Source organism: Ranitomeya variabilis, chromosome 3, assembly GCF_051348905.1.
Source record: "Ranitomeya variabilis isolate aRanVar5 chromosome 3, aRanVar5.hap1, whole genome shotgun sequence".
NCBI classification, from domain to species: domain Eukaryota; kingdom Metazoa; phylum Chordata; class Amphibia; order Anura; family Dendrobatidae; genus Ranitomeya; species Ranitomeya variabilis.
In genome coordinates, this window is record NC_135234.1 from 677,803,753 (window position 1) to 677,826,282 (window position 22,530).

The following is a 22,530-nucleotide window of genomic DNA, read 5'->3' on the forward strand; positions in this document are numbered from 1 at the left end:
GGAGATCATTTAATCTCATAAGGTGTTGGATGTGGATTACTAATGCTGCATTCTCAAGCCTGTACTTTTATCTTGCAGATTTGCATATGGTAATAAAGACTGATTAGTCCTGCCGCAGATCTTTTTAAAGCTCTCCCTAAGCGTGATTGACAGCCTACAGAATGGTCCCTGCTTAACAGGGATTCTATGTAAACTGTCAATCATGTCCAAAGAGGTGTGACTAGAGATCTGAAGCAAAAGGCTAGTCCTGCCTCATTAGCATATGCAAAGCTGCAGTTTAACAGTACATTATAGCGGCTTTTGTAATCCACATCACTCACTTGGTTGGAAGATTTCACCTCCCACTATCATCCATACTATCTATATGGGTATGTAGCTCAAAGTCAAGTCCAGCAATACTGTTAACTGGCCAGTCCGTTCTTCCATTACGGGGAAATCAATTTGAATTGGTATGCAAATGAGACTGAAGAGCTGATTGTAGCCCTGATGCCCCAGTCACTCCAGCTCTATTCACCACTGCCTACTGTTTCACCAATGACTCTTTCCTGAAGTCACAGCATAGAGTAGAGGTGTCAAACTGCATTCCTCGAGGGCCGCCAACAGGTCATGTTTTCAGGATTTCCTTGTATTGCACAGGTGATAATTTAATCACCTGTACAGAATGATTCCAGCACCTTGTGGAATGCTAAGGAAATCCTGAAAACGACCTGTTGGCGGCCCTCGAGGAATGCAGTTTGACACCTCTGGCATAGAGGCTGCCAGTCTACCATAAGGCAGCGGAACTGGGTGGGGGATAGAGCTGGAGTGACAGAGGCTTCAGATCTGCAAAAACCTTTTCAACCTCATGTGCATATCAATTACAACGCTGATTTCTCAGTAATGCAGGAACGGGTTTGGCCATATAAAGAAATTGCTGGACTTCATTGAAAGAGCTACATGTGCATTTAAATACTGTAGTTTGGTGGGTGAAATCCTGCGGACAGATTGCCTTGGAAGAAATGAGTGCATATTGGTGCAGTAGATGTTGGAGACAGATAGATGGTCTTTAAAGTGAACCTGACGGATCCCCTATCTGCCCTCCTGATAGGTTTGCTTTACAAAATATTATTATTAAATGACAAAGTTTCTGAAACATCATAGAACTCTGTGATGTTCCTCCATGAAGTGTATGAGTGAGCTGACAGCGGAGTGTTACCCTTTTGTACATGGTCAGTGTGGGAACACGGCCCTATCGTGCTGGCTGTATAGACAACAAATGGTAACATCCAGTTCATAGTTTATTCATACGCTTATTTTAGAAGGTATAACAGGAACGGCACAATGTAGAGTTAAGGAAAGTGGTGGAAAAAATATGAGAAAATCAACTATTTATTGTAATAGTTATGATGGCAGAGGGGAAAACCTCATACCGGAAAGGGATTGCATATTACTAGGATATACCTTCACCTACTGAACATGGGAGCCCGCAATGAAAGGAATGAAGCTCGGCAGCACTGGTTTAGCACAGCAGGAGCCCGCAATGGCAGGAATGAAGCTCGGCAGCACTGGTTTAGCACAGCAGGAGCCCGCAATGGCAGGAATGAAGCTCGGCAGTACTGGTTAAGCACAGCATGAGCCCGCAATGCCAGGAATGAAGCTCGGCAGCACTGGTTTAGCACAGCAGGAGCCCGCAATGGCAGGAATGAAGCTCGGCAGTACTAGTTAAGCACAGCATGAGCCCACAATGGCAGGAATGAAGCTCAGCAGCACTGGTTTAGCACAGGAGCCCGCAATGGCAGGAATGAAGCTCGGTAGCACTGGTTTAGCACAGCAGGAGCCCGCAATGGCAGGAATGAAGCTCGGCAGTACTGGTTAAGCACAGCATGAGCCCGCAATGACAGGAATGAAGCTCGGCAGCACTGGTTTAGCACAGCAGGAGCCCGCAATGGCAGGAATGAAGCTCGGCAGTACTGGTTAAGCACAGCATGAGCCCGCAATGCCAGGAATGAAGCTCGGCAGCACTGGTTTAGCACAGCAGGAGCCCGCAATGGCAGGAATGAAGCTCGGCAGTACTAGTTAAGCACAGCATGAGCCCACAATGGCAGGAATGAAGCTCAGCAGCACTGGTTTAGCACAGGAGCCCGCAATGGCAGGAATGAAGCTCGGTAGCACTGGTTTAGCACAGCAGGAGCCCGCAATGGCAGGAATGAAGCTCGGCAGTACTGGTTAAGCACAGCAGGAGCCAACAATGGCAGGAATGAAGCCCGGCAGCACTGGTTTAGCACAGCAGGGAGTGCCACCGTCGGGGGGGACGGTTGGGAGACTGGCAGTCAGACCCCCACTGGTCAGAAAGTGATTGCACGTCCTTACATTTGTCGTCTTTCTGGAGGTTTCTTTTTATTCCATTAAAACCCCCCCCCCCCTTTTTTTTTTTTTTTATTAAAAGATAATCATTATGGAGCCATGTATTGGTTATTTATAAATAAGAGGATTAGTCCTGCTTTGAGGAAGGGTTATTAACATAATTTCCCAATTTCACAGCAAAAGCTATCCAAAGCTACACAATTTACCAACGTTTGTTACCTTAGCTTCCGATAAATGTTACTGAGTAACTGATGTCGTAACGTGACAGAAACAGATTCACTAACTAGCAGAGCAGTCATGTACGGGTCTTGTCCTCCCGAGCAAAGGGCGAGAAGTTGGCATAATCTGGAGTATAAGGCACAAGGAGGAAAGTGGGCTACAGCCTCCAAAGCCTCGCAAAGAAGAGACGAGACGGAGCTCAGATCAGAGGTACCTGAAAACAAGAACAGGCCATCACAAAAGGAAAACTGGGTCCACTACATGTGTAAGATTCAGGACACTTGTACCACTGCAAAATTCTCCACTAGTTCCCACTTAAGGTGATTTTTACTTACTGAATGTATCTGGTAGAGAAGAAGAAAGTCCGGAAAAAGTGAAAATATCTGCGTGTGTTTCCCGCTGTTGCGTTCCTGACGTCCAGGTCTGGAGATCCCGTCCAATGTCTCTTCTAAGAATTTCACACTCTGCCGCCTTCTTTTTTGTGGATTTTTGCCCCTTGTGACCTTTGGGATATTTAATCATACAAATATCTTACAGATATTAAATATTAATTAGGTAATCCTAAACAAGTGGCTCTCATAATCCAGTGTTTTATTGAAGGCAGCCATCTTTCTAGCTGAATAAAGAGGCCTGGGTCCTATCCCAGCACAGAAATTGAATATGGTCCAGAGAAGGGAACCTCCGGATCTTTACCTGCACAGGGTACAACATATTGGCCATTTCTGCAGAATTGAGAAAAGGAGTAAAAACATCAGAGAAACAGTTGTTGGTAACGTGCGTACAATGAGCGTGAAGCAAATCACAGCTCACACTGGGGGACGGGGCTCTATTATACTTCAGGGATCCACTAGGCTGGTCCACATTAACCCTTAGTTTCCGTTTTAGGCCTCGTTCAGCATTTGGTCAAAATTTGACCTCCTCTGTCATTGCACTGGATAAGTGCAGGTATAATGCAGAGACTGATCACAACCATTCCTATAAGGCCACGATCACACATTCAGTATTGGCTTACAAATACAGAGTGAAAAAAAACTGACCAACTACTGAACGTGTGAACATGGCCTTATAGGACCGGTTGTGATCAGTCTGGGTTAAACCTGCACTTATCCAGTGCAAATACAGATTTGCAAACAGGTTGGAACCACATTACAAACAATGGAATCAGCACCATAATCAGTTTCCAGCCGGCATTTTTGGTTAAAACACCGGCAATGCATAGGTTTCCATCTGGTTATTTGTACACCCAGCCTTACTCTGCTTTCATGGTTATCCAAATATACATGTAGCAAACAAATATTCACAATAGTGCATGCTTAAAGAGGTTGTCCGGTCTAAAATGATAAGTCTGCAGTCACTGACTACATACTTACGAATTCCGCCAAACACACGGTGTTGCGAGGATCTGCCAGTTTCTGAGCCTGGAACAATGGTCATGTATGCCTTATACATCCTCCAGGCCAGAATCCAACTACAGGGTGCAGCCTTGCTCCATACACTTGTATTGAGCGAGGCTGTGGCTTTGCTGCATACAAGTGTACAGAACGAGGCCGTGGTCACTAGTCGGGTTCCTGCCGGGAGTATGTATAGTGAATACATAACCATTGTTCCCAGTTCAGAAACCAGCGAATCCCGGCATTGCACAGTGCGAGTACTGGAGGAGTGGATAAGTCTGCAGGGTTCTACACTACTCTGACAAACTATTCTCAATCACACGTTTTCCCACTAATTAAGGTAAATCATAGCAACTATACTCCCTTCTGATGTGGGTGTTCTTCCTGTGGTGTCGGCTCTCCCAGCGCTTGTGTGACATTATGTCACACGATCCATACAGCAGCCATTTCACTCTCCCATTCTGTGGAAGTAACTGACATCTGGAGGTAGTCAGACCTTCGGCTGCTCTCACTTCCTTCGGACGTCCGATTTGTCCAATGGATGGCAGTGTGCAGTGGACGCCAGTTATGTGACGCAATACCTGCAGCCAATCGGGGGCCGCTTCACTCTTCCTTCCGACAAATCAGATATCTAGAGAAACTGATAGCAGCCGCCCCTCTGACTTCCACCAGAGGTCAACTAAGTCAGAAATAGGGGAGAGTGAAGCCAGCACTGATTGGATGCATGGTTTACGCGACCTGTTACGCGACTCCCTGGGAGTGGCGGCGCCAACACAAGAGTGGAGTATAGCTGTCATTTTATAAGGGGGAACATCGTGATTGAGAATGGTTGTCTGAGTAGTGTACAACCAACTCCCTTAACTTATCTATATTGTCCACTTACCAAAAATTAGTGTTCAGAACAGAGATTTTCATGTTCTACAATGCAAGCTTTAACTTCAGACGATACCAAAAATTTCAAGTACCAGCCCTTTACCTTTGGATGGTTTGGGATCCTCAGTATCAGATGCCCGCAGTTCATCAATGCCAAGATCTAACAACTCTGGTTCTTCCTCTATGGATCGTAATACTTCCATGGGAGCAGCATCTAATTTTCCTTGCGGACGCCGCTGTTGCATGCCAGGAGAGCTGCACTCTTTTGGAGCCTTTTTGGTGCTTCCTCTTCCTTTTCTGGCACGGCTCTTTGTGGTCATGTCATCCTCAGACTCTGAAGCAGCCTGTGTTACAGAGCTCCTGGTTCTTCCCCGGGTACCAGGCTTGGCGCGATTCATTGGCTTATTATTCCAAGTTGGATCATCGTCAGTGTCATCTGGCATTTCCAAATCACTGTCGCTGAAATCAACCTGAAAAATGTGCAAACGTTTAGAAAAGCCTCCAACACTAGTCCCTTGTTACCCAGATACATGAACATTATTGTTACACGGTGAGTAGGACCCAGTGTGACGATTAGGCCTCACCTTGATCACTGCTCTTGTTTTACGTCTTCTTGGAGCTCTCGGCTCCAATTCTGGCTGGGGAGACTCTTCATTATAGATGGTGACAGAACTCTTTTTGGAGGTGGTTGAGATCACAGGCTTGGTTTGGGAGTTCAGACGGTCCTTTCGCATCGGAGTTTGAGCCTTGCTAAGTGCAGAAGGAATAGAGGAATCAGATTCCTCCTGAGAAAATATATCATTAAAATCTGCTGAAAGCAGGCGAGGTCCCTTCCCTTTATTGGTAGAGGATATAGAAGAGGTGATGTTGCTCTTGAGACTTGCAGCTTTTTTTGCCTCTTGCTGAGGTTTCCAGCCCCATACCTGCATGAAGAGATCTGCAATGCTTCCACCATGTTTGATTGTCAGCTTATAAATCGAGTCCAACGCTTTCACTAGTAGAAGACTCGCCATCCAGTGCTTGGGAAAAGTAGCTGGACGAGAAGAGACAAAGCGTAGACCGTCTTCTAACATCTTCTCGGGAAGATTAGGAGGCGACACTAGATCCTGATACACCCGAGCAGTGAGCGTATCAGCAATTCCCAACTCTGTATACTTTGCACATAGGAGACCATTCAAAATTTTAGAAAATCTGAGTGTTATGGACTGACAACGATTTAGAGCTGATCGTAACAAGGCTCGGTTCTGGGGATCATTTTCTGCATGAGCAACCTGCCATCTTGTGCAAAGCAGAGAGAGGACAAGGTCTGAGCACAAGGCACATGTGCACTCTAGTGGATGCGACACAAACTGAGGAAGGCTCTTCAGAGATGAAGGAGCAATGGTTGGAGATTCTGGAGGTTTCGCCAAGTCTCTGGTTTCCACAAATTTAAACTGAACACCCTTCAGAAAGTCATCTGTTGGAGGGCTCGGTGTGATCTCAGGAGCCTTCACTTTTTTATTTGACTGCTTCCCTTTGGAAACTTTTATTTTTACTTCTTTTTGTCGAGATTTTGAAGTGAAATCTATCAAAAAGAAAGATTTAATCTTCAGTTAGATTGTAAAATATAAACTAACAACTTTAATAAGTCTGAACCTTGTATGCTCTAAAGAATCCATAGCCTTAGAGTGTGTGCGCCTGGTGATTGGCAGACAGTAGTAGTAATATTTCCGGGCCTCATCGCCCGTGTGTTTGGTGAGTGGTGGCAGCGTGTATGAGCAGGGGTGTGGCTCCCATTGCAGCATAGAAGCGATGTTGAATGCTGAACAGAGATAGATTAACCATTACAGGCACAACCCCAAGTCATGTGCTGAGAAGTGGGTACGTGAAACTCAAAGGACGACTGTACGACCAGCCTCCATATAGTCCAAGCCTACAGGCCAACTTACCTGTACAAGACTCCATAAGGAAAGCCACATACTGCAAGTCATCCTCACACTGCTGAGGCTCAGCGCGTAAAGTCTCTAGTTCTGCCTTCCTCACCAAGAAGTCGGCACAGCTGCAACAGGAATGTTTAACAGATTTTAGAAATTTAGCGGGATGTAAAAACTTTCCATTAATAAAAAGGAAAAATAAATCTTGCTAGAAAAAGCAAAATCCCAATGAATATTGCATCTTAAAAGGATTGTCTTCCTTTCATACAATGATCAGTCCTGGCTGCGGTTTGTTAACCCCTTTACCCCCAAGGGTGGTTTGCACGTTAATGACCAAGCCAATTTTTACAATTCTGACCACTGTCCCTTTATGAGGTTATAACTCTGGAACGCTTCAACGGATCCAGGTGATTCTGACATTGTTTTCTCGTGACATATTGTACTTCATGATAGTGGTAAAATATTACCTGCGTTTACTTGTGAAAAAAATGGAAATTTGTCGAAAATGTTGAAAATTTTGCAATTTTCCAACTTTGAATTCTTATGCCCTTAAATCACAGAGATATGTCACGCAAAATACTTAATAAGTAACATTTCCCACATGTCTACTTTACATCAGCACAATTTTGGAGCCAACATTTTTTTTGTTAGGGAGTTATAAGGGTTAAAAGTTGACCAGAAATTTCTCATTTTTACACCACCATTTTTTTTATTTTTTTTTTTTTTTTTTTTTTAGGGACCACATCTCATTTGAAGTCATTTTGAGGGGTCTATATGATAGAAAATACCCAAGTGTGACACCATTCTAAAAACTGCACCCCTCAAGGTGCTCAAAACCACATTTAAGAAGTTTATTAACCCTTCAGGTGTTTCAAAGGAATTTTTGGAATATTTAAATAAAAATGAACATTTAACTTTTTTTCACACAATTTATTTCAGCTCCAATTTGTTTTATTTTACCAAGGGTAACAGGAGAAAATGGACCCCAACTTGTTGTACAATTTGTCCTGAGTACGCTGATACCCCATATGTGGGGGTAAACCACTGTTTGGGCGCATGGCAGAGCTCGGAAGGAAAGGAGCGCCATTTTACTTTTCAATGCAAAATTGACTGGAATTGAGATGGGACGCCATGTTGCGTTTGGAGAGCCCCTGATGTGCCTAAACATTAAAACCCCCCCACAAGTGACACCATTTTGGAAAGTAGACCCCCTAAGGAACTTATCTAGATGTGTGGTGAGCACTTTGACCCACCAAGTGCTTCACAGAAGTTTATAATGCAGAGCCGTAAAAATAAAAAAATCATATTTTTTCACAAAAATGATATTTTCGCCCCCAATTTTTTATTTTCCCAAGTGTAAGACAAGAAATTGGACCCCAAAAATTGTTGTGCAATTTGTCCTGAGTACGCTGATACCCCATATGTGGGTGTAAAGCACTGTTTGGGCGCATGGCAGAGCTTGGAAGGGAAGGAGCGCCATTTGACTTTTCAATGCAAAATTGACTGGAATTGAGATGGGACACCATGTCGCATTTGGAGAGCCCCTGATGTGCCTAAACATTAAAACCCCCCCACAAGTGACACCATTTTGGAAAGTAGACCCCCTAAGGATCTTATCTAGATGTGTTTTGAGAGCTTTGAACCCCCAAGTGTTTCACTACAGTTTATAACGCAGAGCTGTGAAAATAAAAATTCTTTTTTTTTTCTTCACAAAAATGATTTTTTAGCCCCCAGTTTTGTATTTTCACAAGGGTAACAGGAGAAATTGGACCCCAAAAGTTGTTGTCCAATTTGTCCTGAGTACGCTGATACCCCATATGTGGGGGGGAACCACTGTTTGGGCGCATGGCAGAGCTCGGAAGGGAAGGAGCGCCATTTGGAATGCAGACTTAGATGGATTGGTCTGCAGGCGTCACGTTGCATTTGCAGAGCCCCTGATGTACCCAAACAGTAGAGACCCACCACAAGTGACCCCATATTGGAAACTAGACCTCCCAAGGAACTTATCTAGATGTGTTGAGAACGTTGAACCCCCAAGTGTTTCACTACAGTTTACAACGCAGAGCCGTGAAAATAAAAAATCTTTTTTTCCCCACAAAAATGATTTTTAGCCCCCCAAATTTTTGTTTTCCCAAGGATAACAAGAGAACTTGGACCCCAAAAGTTGTTGTCCAATTTGTCCAGAGTACGCCGATACCCCATATGTTGGGGTAAACCCCTGTTTTGGCGCACGGGAGAGCTCGGAAGGGAAGGAGCACGGTTTTACTTTTTCAATGCAGAATTGGCTGGAATTGAGATCGGACGCCATGTCGCGTTTGGAGAGCCCCTGATGTGCCTGAACAGTGGAAACTCCCCAATTCTAACTGAAACCCTAATCCAAACACAACCCTAACCCCAATCCCAACGGTAACCCTAACCACACCCCTAACTCTAATCCCAACCCTATTCCCAACCGTAAATGTAATCCAAACCCTAACCCTAACTTTAGCCCCAAACCTAGCCTCAACCCTAACCCTAGCATGGAAATAAATACATTTTTTTAATTTTATTATTTTTCCCTAACTAAGGGGGGTTTGATTTACTTTTATAGCTTTTTTTTATAGCGGATTTTTATGATTGGCAGCTGTCACACACTAAAAGACGCTTTTTATAGCAAAAAAGTTTTTGCGTCTCCACATTTTGAGACCTATAATTTTTCCATATTTTGGTCCAGAGTCATGTGAGGTCTTGTTTTTTTGCGGGACAAGTTGACGTTTTTATTGGTAACATTTTCAGACACGTGACCGTTTTTGATCGCTTTTTATTCCAATTTTTGTGAGGCAGAATGACCAAAAACCAGCTATTCATGAATTTCTTTTGGGGGAGGCGTTTATACCGTTCCACGTTTGGTAAAATTGTAAAGCAGTTTTATTCTTCGGGTCAGTACGATTACAGCGATACCTCATTTTTTTATGTTTTGGCGCTTTTATACGATAAAAGCTATTTTATAGAAAAAATAATTATTTTGGCATCGCTTTATTCTGAGGACTATAACTTTTTTATTTTTTGCTTATGATGCTGTATGGCGGCTCGTTTTTTGCAGGACAAGATGACGTTTTCAGCGGTACCATGGTTATTTATATCCGTCTTTTTGATTGCGTGCTATTCCACTTTTTGTTTGGCGGTATGATAATAAAGCGTTGTTTTTTGCCTCTTTTTTTCTTCTTCTTACGGTGTTCACTGAAGGGGTTAACTAGTGGGACAGTTTTATAGGTTGGGTCGTTACGGACGCGGCGATACTAAATGTGTACTTTTATTTTTTTTAATTTAGATAAAGAAATGTATTTATGGGAATAATATTTTTTTCTCTTTATTTAGGAATTTTTTTTTTTTTTTTTAAACACATTTGGAATTTTTTTTTTTTTTTTACTTTGTCCCGGGGGGACATCACAGATCACTGATCTGACAGTTTGCACAGCACTCTGTCAGATCAGCAATCTGACTGACAGCACTGCAGGCTTACCAGCGCCTGCTCTGGACTTGGAAATAGTCCCTGCAGGACCCGGATGCAGCCCCCGGCCATTTTGGATCCGGGGCCTGCAGGGATAGGAGGTAAGAGACGCTCGGAGCAACGCGATCACATCGCGTTGCTCCGAGGGTCTCAGGGAAGCACACAGGGAGCCCCCTCCCTGCGAGATGCTTCCCTATACCGCCGGAACACTTCATGTTTGACCGCAGTGTGCCGGGGGTTAATGTGCCGGGGGCGGTCCGCGACCGCTCCTGGCACATAGTGCTGGATGTCAGCTGCAATAGTCAGCTGACTCCCGGCCGCGATCGGCCACGCTCCCCCCGTGAGCTTAGCCGATCGCGCTGGACGTACTATCCCGTCGGTGGTCATACGGGCCCACCCCACCTCGACGGGATAGTACATCCAATGTCAGAAACGGGTTAAAGATATAACCCCTTTGTATCAGTCTGTAATTGTTAGTTTGCTTACTGTAAGTGATATCTGTAATTTGTATGTAACCCCTTCTCATGTACAGCACCATGGAATCAATGGTGTTATATAAATAAATAATAATAATAATAATAAAAGATCAAAACGAAGCAACAACATTCAATGTAAAAGATTGGAACGCCTTTATTAGTATATCACACAATATCTTGAGAGCGCAATGTTTCAACCCCAACGAACATGGCATGAGAAGTTTACACCTATGTGTTTCAAGGAGGCTTATGGCTTCTTTTTTTTCCCCTCAAGGTGGTGTTCTTTCTCCCCTTTATGTAGAGGTTAGCCCAATTATCCCTTGCTTGTCTCCATCCAATCCCAGGGGATAATCCCCCATTGCCAGTCGTTTGAGTCCACTTCTTGCTATTCCTTTCATACAGTCTCAGTCTTCATGCTGTATGTTTTTTGCATTAACAGGTGCAAGTCTGAGCAGAGCGGCTCTACCAGTAAGCTTTGGGTATGCCTGCTGTCTCCTGGCTGGTTTTTTTCCTTTTTACCATATACATCTTATTACTCACGCAAGAGGACTGCTTAAGGCCATACTATGGCTCCTGTGTCCCTCAATGAAGCGATTGAGAAAAGGAGATTTTTGGTACTCACCATAAAACCCATCATGGCCTCCATTGAGGGATACTGCACCCACCTTTATGGCTCTTTAGGAGGTTTGGTTTCCATTGTGGTCTATGACTTGTTGCGGTTTTACTTTACCCATCTTAGTTGTATCAGTTCTCCTATGACTTTCCCACTAACTGGTTTAGTTCAGTATTTGAGTGTAGCCAAAATTTCTTTAAGTGTAATTACTGTTAGTTTGGTTGGATGATTTTTATTGGTGATTGGCACTCTAAAGATGTGGGTATACAGTTCTCTGGATATGGCTTGAAAACATGGCTGTCTGTATTCTGTGATGTATTAATAAAGTTCCACTATTCTTTGGATGCTGTTGCCACTATATATCTATATCTATATTTTATTTTTTTTTACAGGAGCTTGTGCCAAGTGTAAGGTTTCACCTAAGCATGGATAATAACTTGCTGATTACTGGGGATTCGACTGCTGGGACCCCTGCTGATCCCCAGAACAGGGTCCTATCAAGCTGGGTCTGTATACAGTGGTGATCAGGCATGCACGTCACTGCCCCATTCATTCTCTCTGGGACTGCCGCAGACAGCCAAGCGCCATACATAGGGTTCGTACCAAAAGGAGATTTTTGTGTACTCACCGTAAAATCCTTTTCTCCGAGCCAATCATTGGGGGACACAGGACCATGGGTGTTATGCTGCTGCCACTAGGAGGACAATAGGTAAACACAGAAAGAATAGCTCCTCCCCTGTAGTATACACCCTCCTGCTGGCTCTCAGTGAACCAGTTCGGTAACAAAGCTGTAGGAGCTTAATATTTAACAAGGATGAACTATGCCAAAACCAAGTTAACTCAAAAAACCAAAGCCAATAGGCTAACAGGGTGGGTGCGGTGTTCCCCAATGATTCGCTCGGAGAAAAGGATTTTACGGTGAGTACACAAAAAGAGGGATTTTTGGTACTTACCGTAAAATCTTTCTTGGAGCCTTCATTGGGGGACACAGGACAACCAAGGGGTGTATGCTGCTGCTGCTGCTGCTGCTGCTAGGAGGCTGACACTATGCAAAAAAGGAAAAAAGGTGTAGCTCCTCCCCGGCAGTATACACCCACCGACAGGCACCAAGCACCTCAGTTAGTGCAAAAAGCAGTAGGAGAAGCGACAGAACTCATAACAGTAAAAGTACCAACTCAACTAGGGTCTCCAGGCCCCAAACACGGTACCAGAACAAACCAGTAGGGAGGGTGCTGTGTCCCCCAATGAAGGCTCCAAGAAAGATTTTACGGTAAGTACCAAAAATCCCTCTTTCTTCCCTTCATTGGGGAACACAGGACAACCATGGGACGTCCAAAAGCAGTCCCGGAAAAGGGTGGGTAGAAAGGAAAAGAGAAAAGGTCTCAGGTCGACCGGTGTGTGACTGCCGCCTGCAGTACCTTCCTACCAAGACCTGCATCGGACGAGGCTTGGGTATGAACCCGATAGAACCTCGTAAACGTGTGCAAAGACGACCAGCTTGCGGCCTTGCAAACTTGTAAGGCGGAGGCCTGGTGGCGAACAGCCAAGAAGCTCCGACAGCTCTGGTGGAGTGAGTTCACACCCCCGGGGGGAGGACGTGCCTCATGAACACGGGACGATTCTGAAATTGCCGAGCGAATCCAGCGCGAAATGGTGGATTTAGACGCTTGAAAGCCCTTCCGACAACCTTCAGAAACGACAAGGAGAGAATCGGATTGACGGAAGGGAGCGGTTCTAGAAAGATAGACCCGAATGGGCCTGACCACGTCAAGCTTGTGAAGAGACTTCTCCAAAGGATGAGCCGGAGAAGGGCAAAATGATGGAAGGACAATGTCTTCGTTGATGTGGAAAGCCGAGACCACCTTGGGAAGGAATTCAGGAACCGGTCTAAGAACGACCTTATCCTGATGAAGAATCAGGAAAGGGGAACGACATGACAGGGCTGCCAACTGGGAGACCCTCCTGATGGATGTAATGGCAATGAGGAAGGCGACCTTCCAAGAGAGAAGGGAAAAGGGCACGTCATGAAGAGGCTCAAAGGGAGCAGCCTGAAGAGCGCCAAGGACCAGGTTAAGGTCCCAAGGTTCCAAGGGAGGACGGAAAGGAGGGGCGATATGCGCAACTCCCTGTAGAAAAGTCCGAACCTGGTGAATGGAGGAAAGGTCACTCTGGAAGAGAATCGACAGAGCGGACACTTGTCCCTTGAGTGTGCTGAGGGATAAGCCCGAATCGAGACCAGACTGGAGGAAACCGAGAAGATCCGGAAGAGAAAAGGACATTGGAAAAACTTCATTGGTTTCGCACTAGCGAAAGAACGCTTTCCAGTACCTATGGTAGATACGGGAAGAAGCCGGTTTTCTGGCTCTGATCATGGTCTGTATGACCTGGGAAGAGAGACCAGAGTTTTTCAAGACTGCGGCCTCAACAGCCATGCCATTAAACTCAGCGACTGAGAACTCTGGTGGCAGAGAGGTCCCTGCGAGAGGAGATCTGGCCGATCCGGGAGTCTCCAAGGAGTGTCCGCGAGCATGTTTACGAGCTCGGCGTACCACAGCCGCCTTTGCCAGTCCGGCGCTATCAGTATGACTGGAATCCCTTCCAACTTGATCTTCTTTACCACCCTTGGAATCAAGGGGAAGGGTGGGAACAGGTAGGGAAACTGAAACTGGGACCATGGAATTACCAGAGCGTCGTGGCCGACGGCAAGAGGATCCCGGGACCTGGAGACAAACTGAGGGACCTTGTGTTTCATCCGGGACGCCATAAGATCGACGTCTGGCGTACCCCAGAGGAGGCAAATTTGATTGAAGACTGCGGGGTGGAGAGACCACTCGCCTGCTGCTAGGCCCTGGCGACTGAGAAAGTCGGCTGCCCAGTTTTCGACCCCGGGGATATGAACGGCTGATATGGCCGGAAAGTGGCGTTCCGCCCACCGAAGAATCTTTGCCACTTCTGCCATTACTTGGCCGCTGCGAGTCCTGGTGGTTTAAGTACGCCACGGCCGTGGCGTTGTCCGACTGGATGCAGACGGGAAGATTCGACAGAAGAGACTGCCAGCGGATTAAAGCAAGGAAGATTGCCCTGATCTCCAGAAGGTTGATGGGAAGGAGAGCTTCCTGGGTGGTCCAACGGCCCTGAGCCGTGTGTTGTCGGAAGACTGCTCCCCACCCGAGAAGGCTGGCATCGGTGGTGATGACCTGCCACTGAAGGGGAAGAAATGATCTTCCTCTCAGGAGAGAGGAGGATAACGTCCACCAGGTTAGGGACTGACGGACCTGGAGAGGAAGGTGGACGGGACGGTCCAGGGAGTCCAAGGACCTGTTCCAGGTGGATAGGAGGAATAGTTGGAGGGGGCGGGTGTGGAACTGGGCGAAAGGAACAGCCTCCATGGAGGCCACCATCTTTCCCAGGACTCCCATGCAGAAACGAAGTGACTGAGGGGCTGGGAGTTTGAGAAGGCGGACCGCCTTGAGGAGTACTGAGAACTTGTCCTCTGGGAGGAAGACCCGAGCTAAGTTCGTGTCGAACACCATGCCCAGGAAGGACAGTCGTTGGGATGGAATCAGAGAGGATTTGGTCCGGTTGATAATCCAGCAGAGACGGGTCAGGGTGTCCAGGGAGACCTGGAGACTGTGGGCACAGTCTAGATGAGAGGACCCCTTGATCAACAGATCGTCCAGGTAGGGGATAACGAGGATCCCCCTGGAACGAAGGAGGGCCATGACCGCCGCCATGATTTTGGTGAAGACCCTGGGGGCAGACACTAAACCGAAGGGGAGAGCCGTGAACTGGTAGTGATTGTCCCCGACAGCAAACCGAAGGAATCTCTGATGCCGTACGCAGATGGCGACATGAAGGAACGCATCTTGGATGTGCAGAGGAACTCCATTCTGAAGTGGCGAGGTCGGACGTGGCGGTTCAGAAGCTTCAAATCCAGGATAGGGCGAAGAAACCCGTCCTTCTTTGGGACTACAAAAAGGTTCGAGTAGAACCTGCAAAAACGGTCTTCGGAAGGAACGGGAATTACGACTCCGGTGGCGACCAGAGATGTAACGGCTCGAAGCAAGCCGGGTAAATGGGACGGTTGCTTTGGGGGGCGAGAGAGAAAGAAGCGATTTTCCGGGAGGGTAGAAAATTCATCTTGTACCCGGAGGTGATAATCTCTCTGACCCAGGCGTCGCTGATCACTGAGAGCCAGGTGTCTTTGAAGAGAAGAAGCCTGCCTCCCACCCTGGAAAGACTCCCAGGTGGGGGCGACCCGTCACTTGGAACGGTATCTGTTGGAACGAGGTCCGGAAGACCTGGGAGGTGGAGCCCTGGATCTCCACATGGGAGCTGGCTTGTAAGAGGGTTTTCTACGTTCACCCGTGGTAGCGGGTCGCTCTTGTTGCGAAGAGGAATCTGAGGCTGCAAACGGACGAAAGGGGCGAAATGTTCGAGGAGCCTTTGGGTTAAAGAAGCGTTTTGGCTTGGACTGGGGGAGAGAGGTACTCTTGTCCCCAGTCGCGTCTGAGATAATTTGATCCAGACGAGCGCCAAAAAGCCTGGAACCTTGAAACGCCAAGTTGGTGAGAGACTTTTTGGAAGTAGCATCTGCAGTCCATGCTTTGAGCCAAAGAATGCGGCACATAGCGACAATGTTGCTGCTTGCCCTGGCTGAACAGGCTGCTGCATCTAAGGAGGCAGTGAGAAGGTATTTCCCTGCGTGGTTAATCTGGTCGGCGAGTTCAGCCAGCTCGGTAGGGGAGGCTGAAGCCAAAATGCCTCGGCGGAGAATCTTGGCCCAGGCAGATATGGCCTTAGCCACCCATGTGGAAGCAAAGCTGGGGCAGAGGGAAGCACCCGTTGCCTCAAAAGCTGATTTGGCCAGCGCCTCAATTTGCCTGTCCGATGCGTCCTTAAGCGACGCGCCGTCTGGTAAGGAGAGAACAGTCTTGGAGGAAAGATGGGAGATCGGTGGATCGACCTTGGGAGATTCAGCCCACTTGGAGAGAAGATCGGCGCTAAAGGGATAGAGCACATTCAGATGTTTTCTACCCGAAAAACGTTTTTCAGGATGTTCCCAGTGTTCAGACAGGGTAGACTCAAACTCCTCATGGGTAGGAAAGGAGCGAGAGGGACGCTTCACCCGCTTAAAGGAGACAGAGGAATCCTGGGGGGAAACCTCGTCTTGTTTTAGTTTGAGGGTTAGCGATATAGCCGAAATAAGACTATCTACGACAGCATGCATGCTAGAAGTCTGGTCTGAATCGGAGTCAGAACCGGACTGGGAATCCACATCAGACCCAATGTCCTCCTCCGAAGAGGGGAATTGGGAGGAGGAGAGCAGCTTGAGCGCTGCGGAGGGACCTGGAGAACCAGACGAAGAGCCAGACAGAGTCCTCTTTCTACAGCGGCTGGCTGATTTGTCTCCCAGTGGTTCAGGGTCAGGTGTGGCCGACTCGCCATGGAAGACGGTCGGAGCGCTGGTGGCTGAAGGTTGTGGAAGACGTTCAAGCGCCTGGACCAGGGACTGAGATACCTTAGTCAAATCAGAGACTGACTGCGAGATAGCAACGGCCCACTCAGGGGGAGGGAGAGCGCCCCCATCCCGAGATTCAGAAGCTTCCTGTGGGGCAGACATGGCAGGAGGACTGCAGGACTGGCAGAGAGGTGACGATTGGCCTACAGACCACTATCTTACAACGAGCACAGGCGTAGTGAGTTATGGTAGGTTTGGTAAGGAAAGCTCCAGAAGAGTTGGACATAAGGATATTCTGCAGCACTATACTACAGAAAAGGCTAAAGGGCCTACAGTGGTATGGATAATACCAGGGAGGGCCCAATATAGCGTCGCAATCCTAGCGCACCGCAGAGCAGAGTTGTCTGTGTCCCCCAACACACGATGTCTCCTGTGCACAGAGCTGCTGAAGCAGGAAGTGCCAGCAGAGAAGGGGCGGTGCTGTACTGAGAGGAATAAGCCAAGGCTCCTGATAGGGCCGCACTGAAAGGGAAGGGTGTGCCCGGGATGTAAAACCTCCTCTGAGTGGAGGAGGAAAAGAGCGCCGAAAAGGAGGGGGCGTGGCCTATCGGAGCGGGCGTGGCCGGCCGCAGCGTGAAAGTGAAACTAAAAAAACGGCCGAGACTGTGTGAAAGCACTGTACATTTAGACAGGGAAATACTTCTGCGGGGAGCGGCTGCTGAAGCGCTGGTACCTGCATGTTCTGGTTCCACAGGTAGAGGGAGAGAGGATCGACCAGGGGCCCGATGAGAGAGGGGGTCGCTGGAACAGAATCCTTCGTCCAGAAGACGACCTCGACCCCAAAACAAGGGGGAGGGTCACCGCTGGTGACCACCGTCTTCCTCTCAGCCCTCTCCGAGGAGAGGGGTGAGGGGGACTGTTTGGCAAGGACCGCCACCATAAAGACCCTAGAGCACCTGGGAGGGTGACAGGGGATAATGTCCTGCCGGCGGTCTGAGAGCTGCGATGCGGATGACACCACACTGCTCGCTCAGCCGCCCTCCTGGGGAGGCAGGGTGAAAGATTGCACCCTGAATCCCTGAATGCTGTATCTGAAAAAGAAAAGCCAAAATGTTAATAAAAACAACAAAACCTGTAACGGAATCAAGATTAGCAGGGGATCTGAAGATCCAGGTCTGCCTCCTACAGACACTAAGCACAAACTGGGGTGCTTGGTGCCAGTCGGTGGGTGTATACTGCCGGGGAGGAGCTACGCCTTTTTTCCTTTTTCGCATAGTGTCAGCCTCCTAGCAGCAGCAGCAGCATACACCCCATGGTTGTCCTGTGTCCCCCAATGAAGCGATAAAGAAATCTCCTTTTCTCCTACGCCTCATTGGGGGACACAGGACCATGGGACGTCCTAAAGCAGTCCCTGGGTGGGAAACAATTAACTGCAATTGCTGCTTGTACCCACAAGTTACAGATGCGGCACAGCCGCCTGCAAAATTCGTCTGCCGACGGTCGCATCTGCCTGGGCCTGAGAGTGAATATGGTAATGTTTTGTAAAGGTATGCAGACTGGACCAAGTCGCAGCCTTAGAAACTTGTGCTGCCGAAGCTTGGTGCCGGATGGCCCAAGACGCACCCACTGACCGAGTGGAGTGAGCCTTAATCCCTGCTGGGACAGGAAGACCTCTGACTCGGTAGGACTCTTGAATAGCTGAACGAATCCATTTGGCTATTGTCGCCTTGGAAGCGGGAAACCCTTTTCCTCGGTCCTTCCGGGAGCACGAATAGGGCATCTGACCTGCGGAAAGACGCTGTCCGCGAGATGTATCTTATAAGAGCTCTCACTAAATCCAGTGTGTGAAGGGCGTTCTCGATGCGATGGACTGGTGCCGGACAGAATGAAGGTAAGACAATCTCCTCATTGAGATGAAAAGAGGATACAACTTTCAGTAGAAAAGACGGGGATGTCCTCAAAACCACCTTATCCTGATGAAAATTCAGGAACGGAACTTGAGAGGACAGAGCCGCCAGCTCAGAGACTCGTCTAATAGAGGTGACCGCAACTAGAAAAGCAACTTTCCATGAAAGAAGAGACAGGGAAACCTCCTGTAGAGGTTCGAAAGGAGCCTGTTGCAAAACTCCGAGGACCAGATTAAGATCCCATGGTTCCAGCGGCATCCTATGGGGGGGGGCACCGATGGGAGACTCCCTAAATAAACGTCTTGACCCGTAATCTGTTGGCAATCCTGCGTTGGAAGAGAACAGACAGAGCTGAGATCTGCCCCTTGAGAGAACTAAGGGCGAGACCCAAGTCCAAACCCGTTTGTAAGAACTCGAGAATGGAAGGGATGGAAAAATGTAGAGGAGAACGTCCTCGGTCGCTACACCAAGAAAAGAGTCTTCCAAGTGCGATGATAGATACGCATAGACGTAGGCTTTCTAGCGCTGATCATGGTAGCTATGACTTTTGGAGAGAAACCTGCCTGGGTTAGGACCCAGGACTCAACGGCCATGCCATCAAACACAGGGCCTCTGAGTTCTGGTGGTAAAAGGGGCCTTGAGATAGCAGATCTGTGCGATTCGGTAATCGCCAGGGAACGTCGGCAACTAGTTGAACTAGTTCCGCGTACCACACCCGGCGCGGCCATTCTGGCACAATCAGGATTACCGGTACCCTCTCCGCTCTGATTTTCTTGATGACTCTCGGCAGGAGAGTAAGCGGGGAAAATCTGTACGGAAGCCGAAAATGATTCCATGGGAGTACAAGAGTGTTTGCCCCGATGACTGCCGGATCCTGGGACCGAACCATAAAGTCGGGAACCTTGGAGTTCAGCCGTGAGGCCATCAGATCCACGTCCGGGGTTCCCCAACGACAGCAGATCTGGTGGAAGATCTCCGGATGGAGAGACCACTCCCCGGAGTCGAGGCATTGCCGACTGAAGTCTGCCTCCCAATTGTCCACTCCCGGGATGTGAGCCGCAGAGATCATTGAACGGTTTTCCTCGGCCCATCGGAGAATGTGGCCTACCTCTGTCATGGCCGCCCTGCTGCGGGTTCCCCCTTGGCGGTTGATGTATGCCACTGCAGTGGCGTTGTCGGACTGAATCCGTATTGGGCGACCTGCTAGGAAGGGATGGAACTGGAGACGTGCCAGCCTGATCGCCCGGATTTCCAAGATGTTGATTGGAGGGCGTGATTCCTGGGGGGGACCGGCGGCCCTGAGTAGTGTGATGAAGGAACACCGCTCCCCAGCCTAGGAGACTGGCGTCTGTCGTCACAACCAGCCAGTGTACTCGAAGAAAATACTTCCCTTGATTCAGGGAGGATTTCAATGTCCACCACCTGAGAGACTGTCTGACTCACTGAGGAAGGAGGAACCGACGGTCTAGGGAGAACGGGTTCCTGTCCCAAACAGCCAGGAGGGCATGCTGTAGAGGACGGAGGTGTAGTTGGCCAAATGGAACTGCCTCCATAGCTGCTACTATCCTGCCGAGGACTCTCATACTGAAGCGCAGAGAGTGAGAGCGAGGCTGAGAGAGTTTCTGAGCTTCTCGCTGCAAGACAGATCTTTTCCGGGGGAAGAAGAACCGACCCCCGGGATGAGTTGAGCATCATTCCTAGAAAGGAAATTCGCTGAGCCGGAACTGGTGAAGATTTTTTGAAGTTTATCTTCCAACCCAGGCGAGAAAAGGTATCTATTGTGATGGCCACGGCTTCCTTGCAGGAGCAGAAAGAGGGGTCTTTGATGAGGATATCGTCTAAATACGGGAGCGCCACCACACCTCAGGTGTGAAGTATGGCCACGGCAGCCACCATGACCTTGGTGAAAACCCTGGGAGCGGTGGCGAGGCCAAAGGGCAGAGCAACGAATTGGAAGTGATCTTCCTGAACTGCAAAACGAAGAAACCTTTGGTGAGAAGGTAAAATAGGAATGTGGAGGTATGCATCCTGGATGTCTATAGACGCCAGGTACTCGCCTATTTCCATGGAGGCGATGACAGAACGAAGCGATTCCATCCGGAACCGTCGCACCCTGACGAACCTGTTCAGCAGTTTTAGGTCCAGTATGGGCCGTACTGTACCGTCCTTCTTTGGAACAATGAAGAGATTTGAATAAAAACCTTGAAACCTTTCGCTTTGAGGGACCGGAATAATAACTCCGTCTTTTGTCAGAGAGCTTATAGCTTTGAAGAACTCTGATGCTTTTGCCCTGGGAGGAGAAGACAGGAAAAAACGGTTTGGAGGACGAGTTAAGAGATCTCTCGTGTTCAGAGGACACCAGACCGCGGACCCACTCGTCGTGAACGACCGAGAGCCACGCGGCACTGAAGGAAAGCAGGCGGCCGCCTACTTTGCGGTTACCGCAGTGAGTCATTGTGTGGAAGGTCTGCCCGTTCTGGCGCCTCTGGATCCCGGCTGCCTTGGCCTGCCTCTCCATGAAGGGGAAGGCTTAAAAGAGGTCTGTGAACCTCTGTCTCCACGTTGTGCCCGGCCGGAACCGGGAGATGTGGAAGTAGAGGACCAGTTTGAGTTGTAACCAAAAAAAAAAAAAATAAATAAAAATCAGGACCGAGCCTGTGGTTGCGGGTTCCGAAAGGGCCAAGAGGGTCTGTGTTGTGGAAGAAATTTACTCTTCCCTCCAGTGGCGTCAAATTATCTGGTCGAGCTTTTCGCCAAAAAAGCGACCGCTCTGATATGGGAGAGAAGTCAATGACTTTTTAGAAGTAGAATCCGCACGCCAGTCCCTGAGCCATAAGGACCTCCGGATGGTGATGGCATTGGCTGCTGCTTGAGAAGCGCAGTCAGCGGCATCCAGGGATGCGGTCACTACAAAATCTCCAGCTCTGGCTATCTGAGTAGCGAGGTCTGCCATCTCGGGGGGGGGGGGGGGGGGGGGAGAAGATTGGTATCCAGTACTGGTGAAGACAAGACCTCAGCCCAGTGGGTCACAGCCTTAGCCACCCACGTAGCGGCAAAAGATGGAAAGAGTGCGGCCGCTGAGGCTCCAAAGGCTGAACGCGCCATATTGTCGATCTGACGATCGGTTGGATTTTTGATAGAGGCGCCCTCCGAGGAGGATAAAACTGATTTCGTAGCCAGGCGTGATACCGGAGGATCTACTGGGGGAGATTGTGACCAATCTTTTCTTAGATCCTGGGCAAAGGGATATTTGGACTCCATGGGCTTCTGCCCTGTGAATCGTTTATCTGGACGGATCCTGTGAGATTCAACAATTTGCTTAAACTCGGGATGAGTGGCGAACACTCGTTTGGTCCTCTTAAAGGACACGGCCTGATCCGTTTTAGATAAAGGTTCCTCCTCAAGTCTCAAAGCCTTATTCACTGACTCAATTAGAGAGTAGAGAGTCTCCTGATCGTGATGAAATTCCTGATCTAGGGACGTGTCAGAATCATCCTCTGAAACAGGTTCTCTACTAGCCCCAATGGAAGGGGAGCGAGAAATGGAGCTCTCAGAACCCAAATCCCGGGGATGGTCTGGGGATATAGCATGAGTCCTTTTCCTAGAAGAGTGAGAACTCCTTGGCAAGGTACGACCCCTGGAGTACGAGGGGTTCTGACCATCGGAAGCGTCGTCCGTATTAGTGCCCTGGTTAGAGGAAGGGTCTCGGAACGAGTCTAACGCTTTTGCCAGGGATGCCATAGACTGGGTAAGGGAGGTAGCCCACTCAGGGGGACTAGGCTCACTGGGTTCAGTATCAGCAACAGGTGGTTCCTGAGCAGTCACCGGTTCACAAGCTGTGCAC

General features: G+C 48.4%; 1 protein-coding gene across 2 annotated transcripts in view; it reads right to left on the reverse strand.

Annotated features, from left to right (window-relative positions):
* The window catches only part of ESPL1 (extra spindle pole bodies like 1, separase), a 65,993-nt gene that overhangs the window by 23,905 nt on the left and 19,558 nt on the right, over nt 1-22,530 (reverse strand). For both annotated transcript variants that reach the window (XM_077297999.1, XM_077297998.1), the window contains exons 17-21: nt 6,755-6,864; nt 5,411-6,390; nt 4,930-5,296; nt 2,898-3,065; nt 2,563-2,776 (exon numbers count right to left, since the gene is read on the reverse strand). In XM_077297999.1, the coding sequence (XP_077154114.1) occupies nt 2,563-2,776; nt 2,898-3,065; nt 4,930-5,296; nt 5,411-6,390; nt 6,755-6,864 (1,839 nt within the window). The remainder of the gene's footprint in view (nt 1-2,562; nt 2,777-2,897; nt 3,066-4,929; nt 5,297-5,410; nt 6,391-6,754; nt 6,865-22,530) is intronic.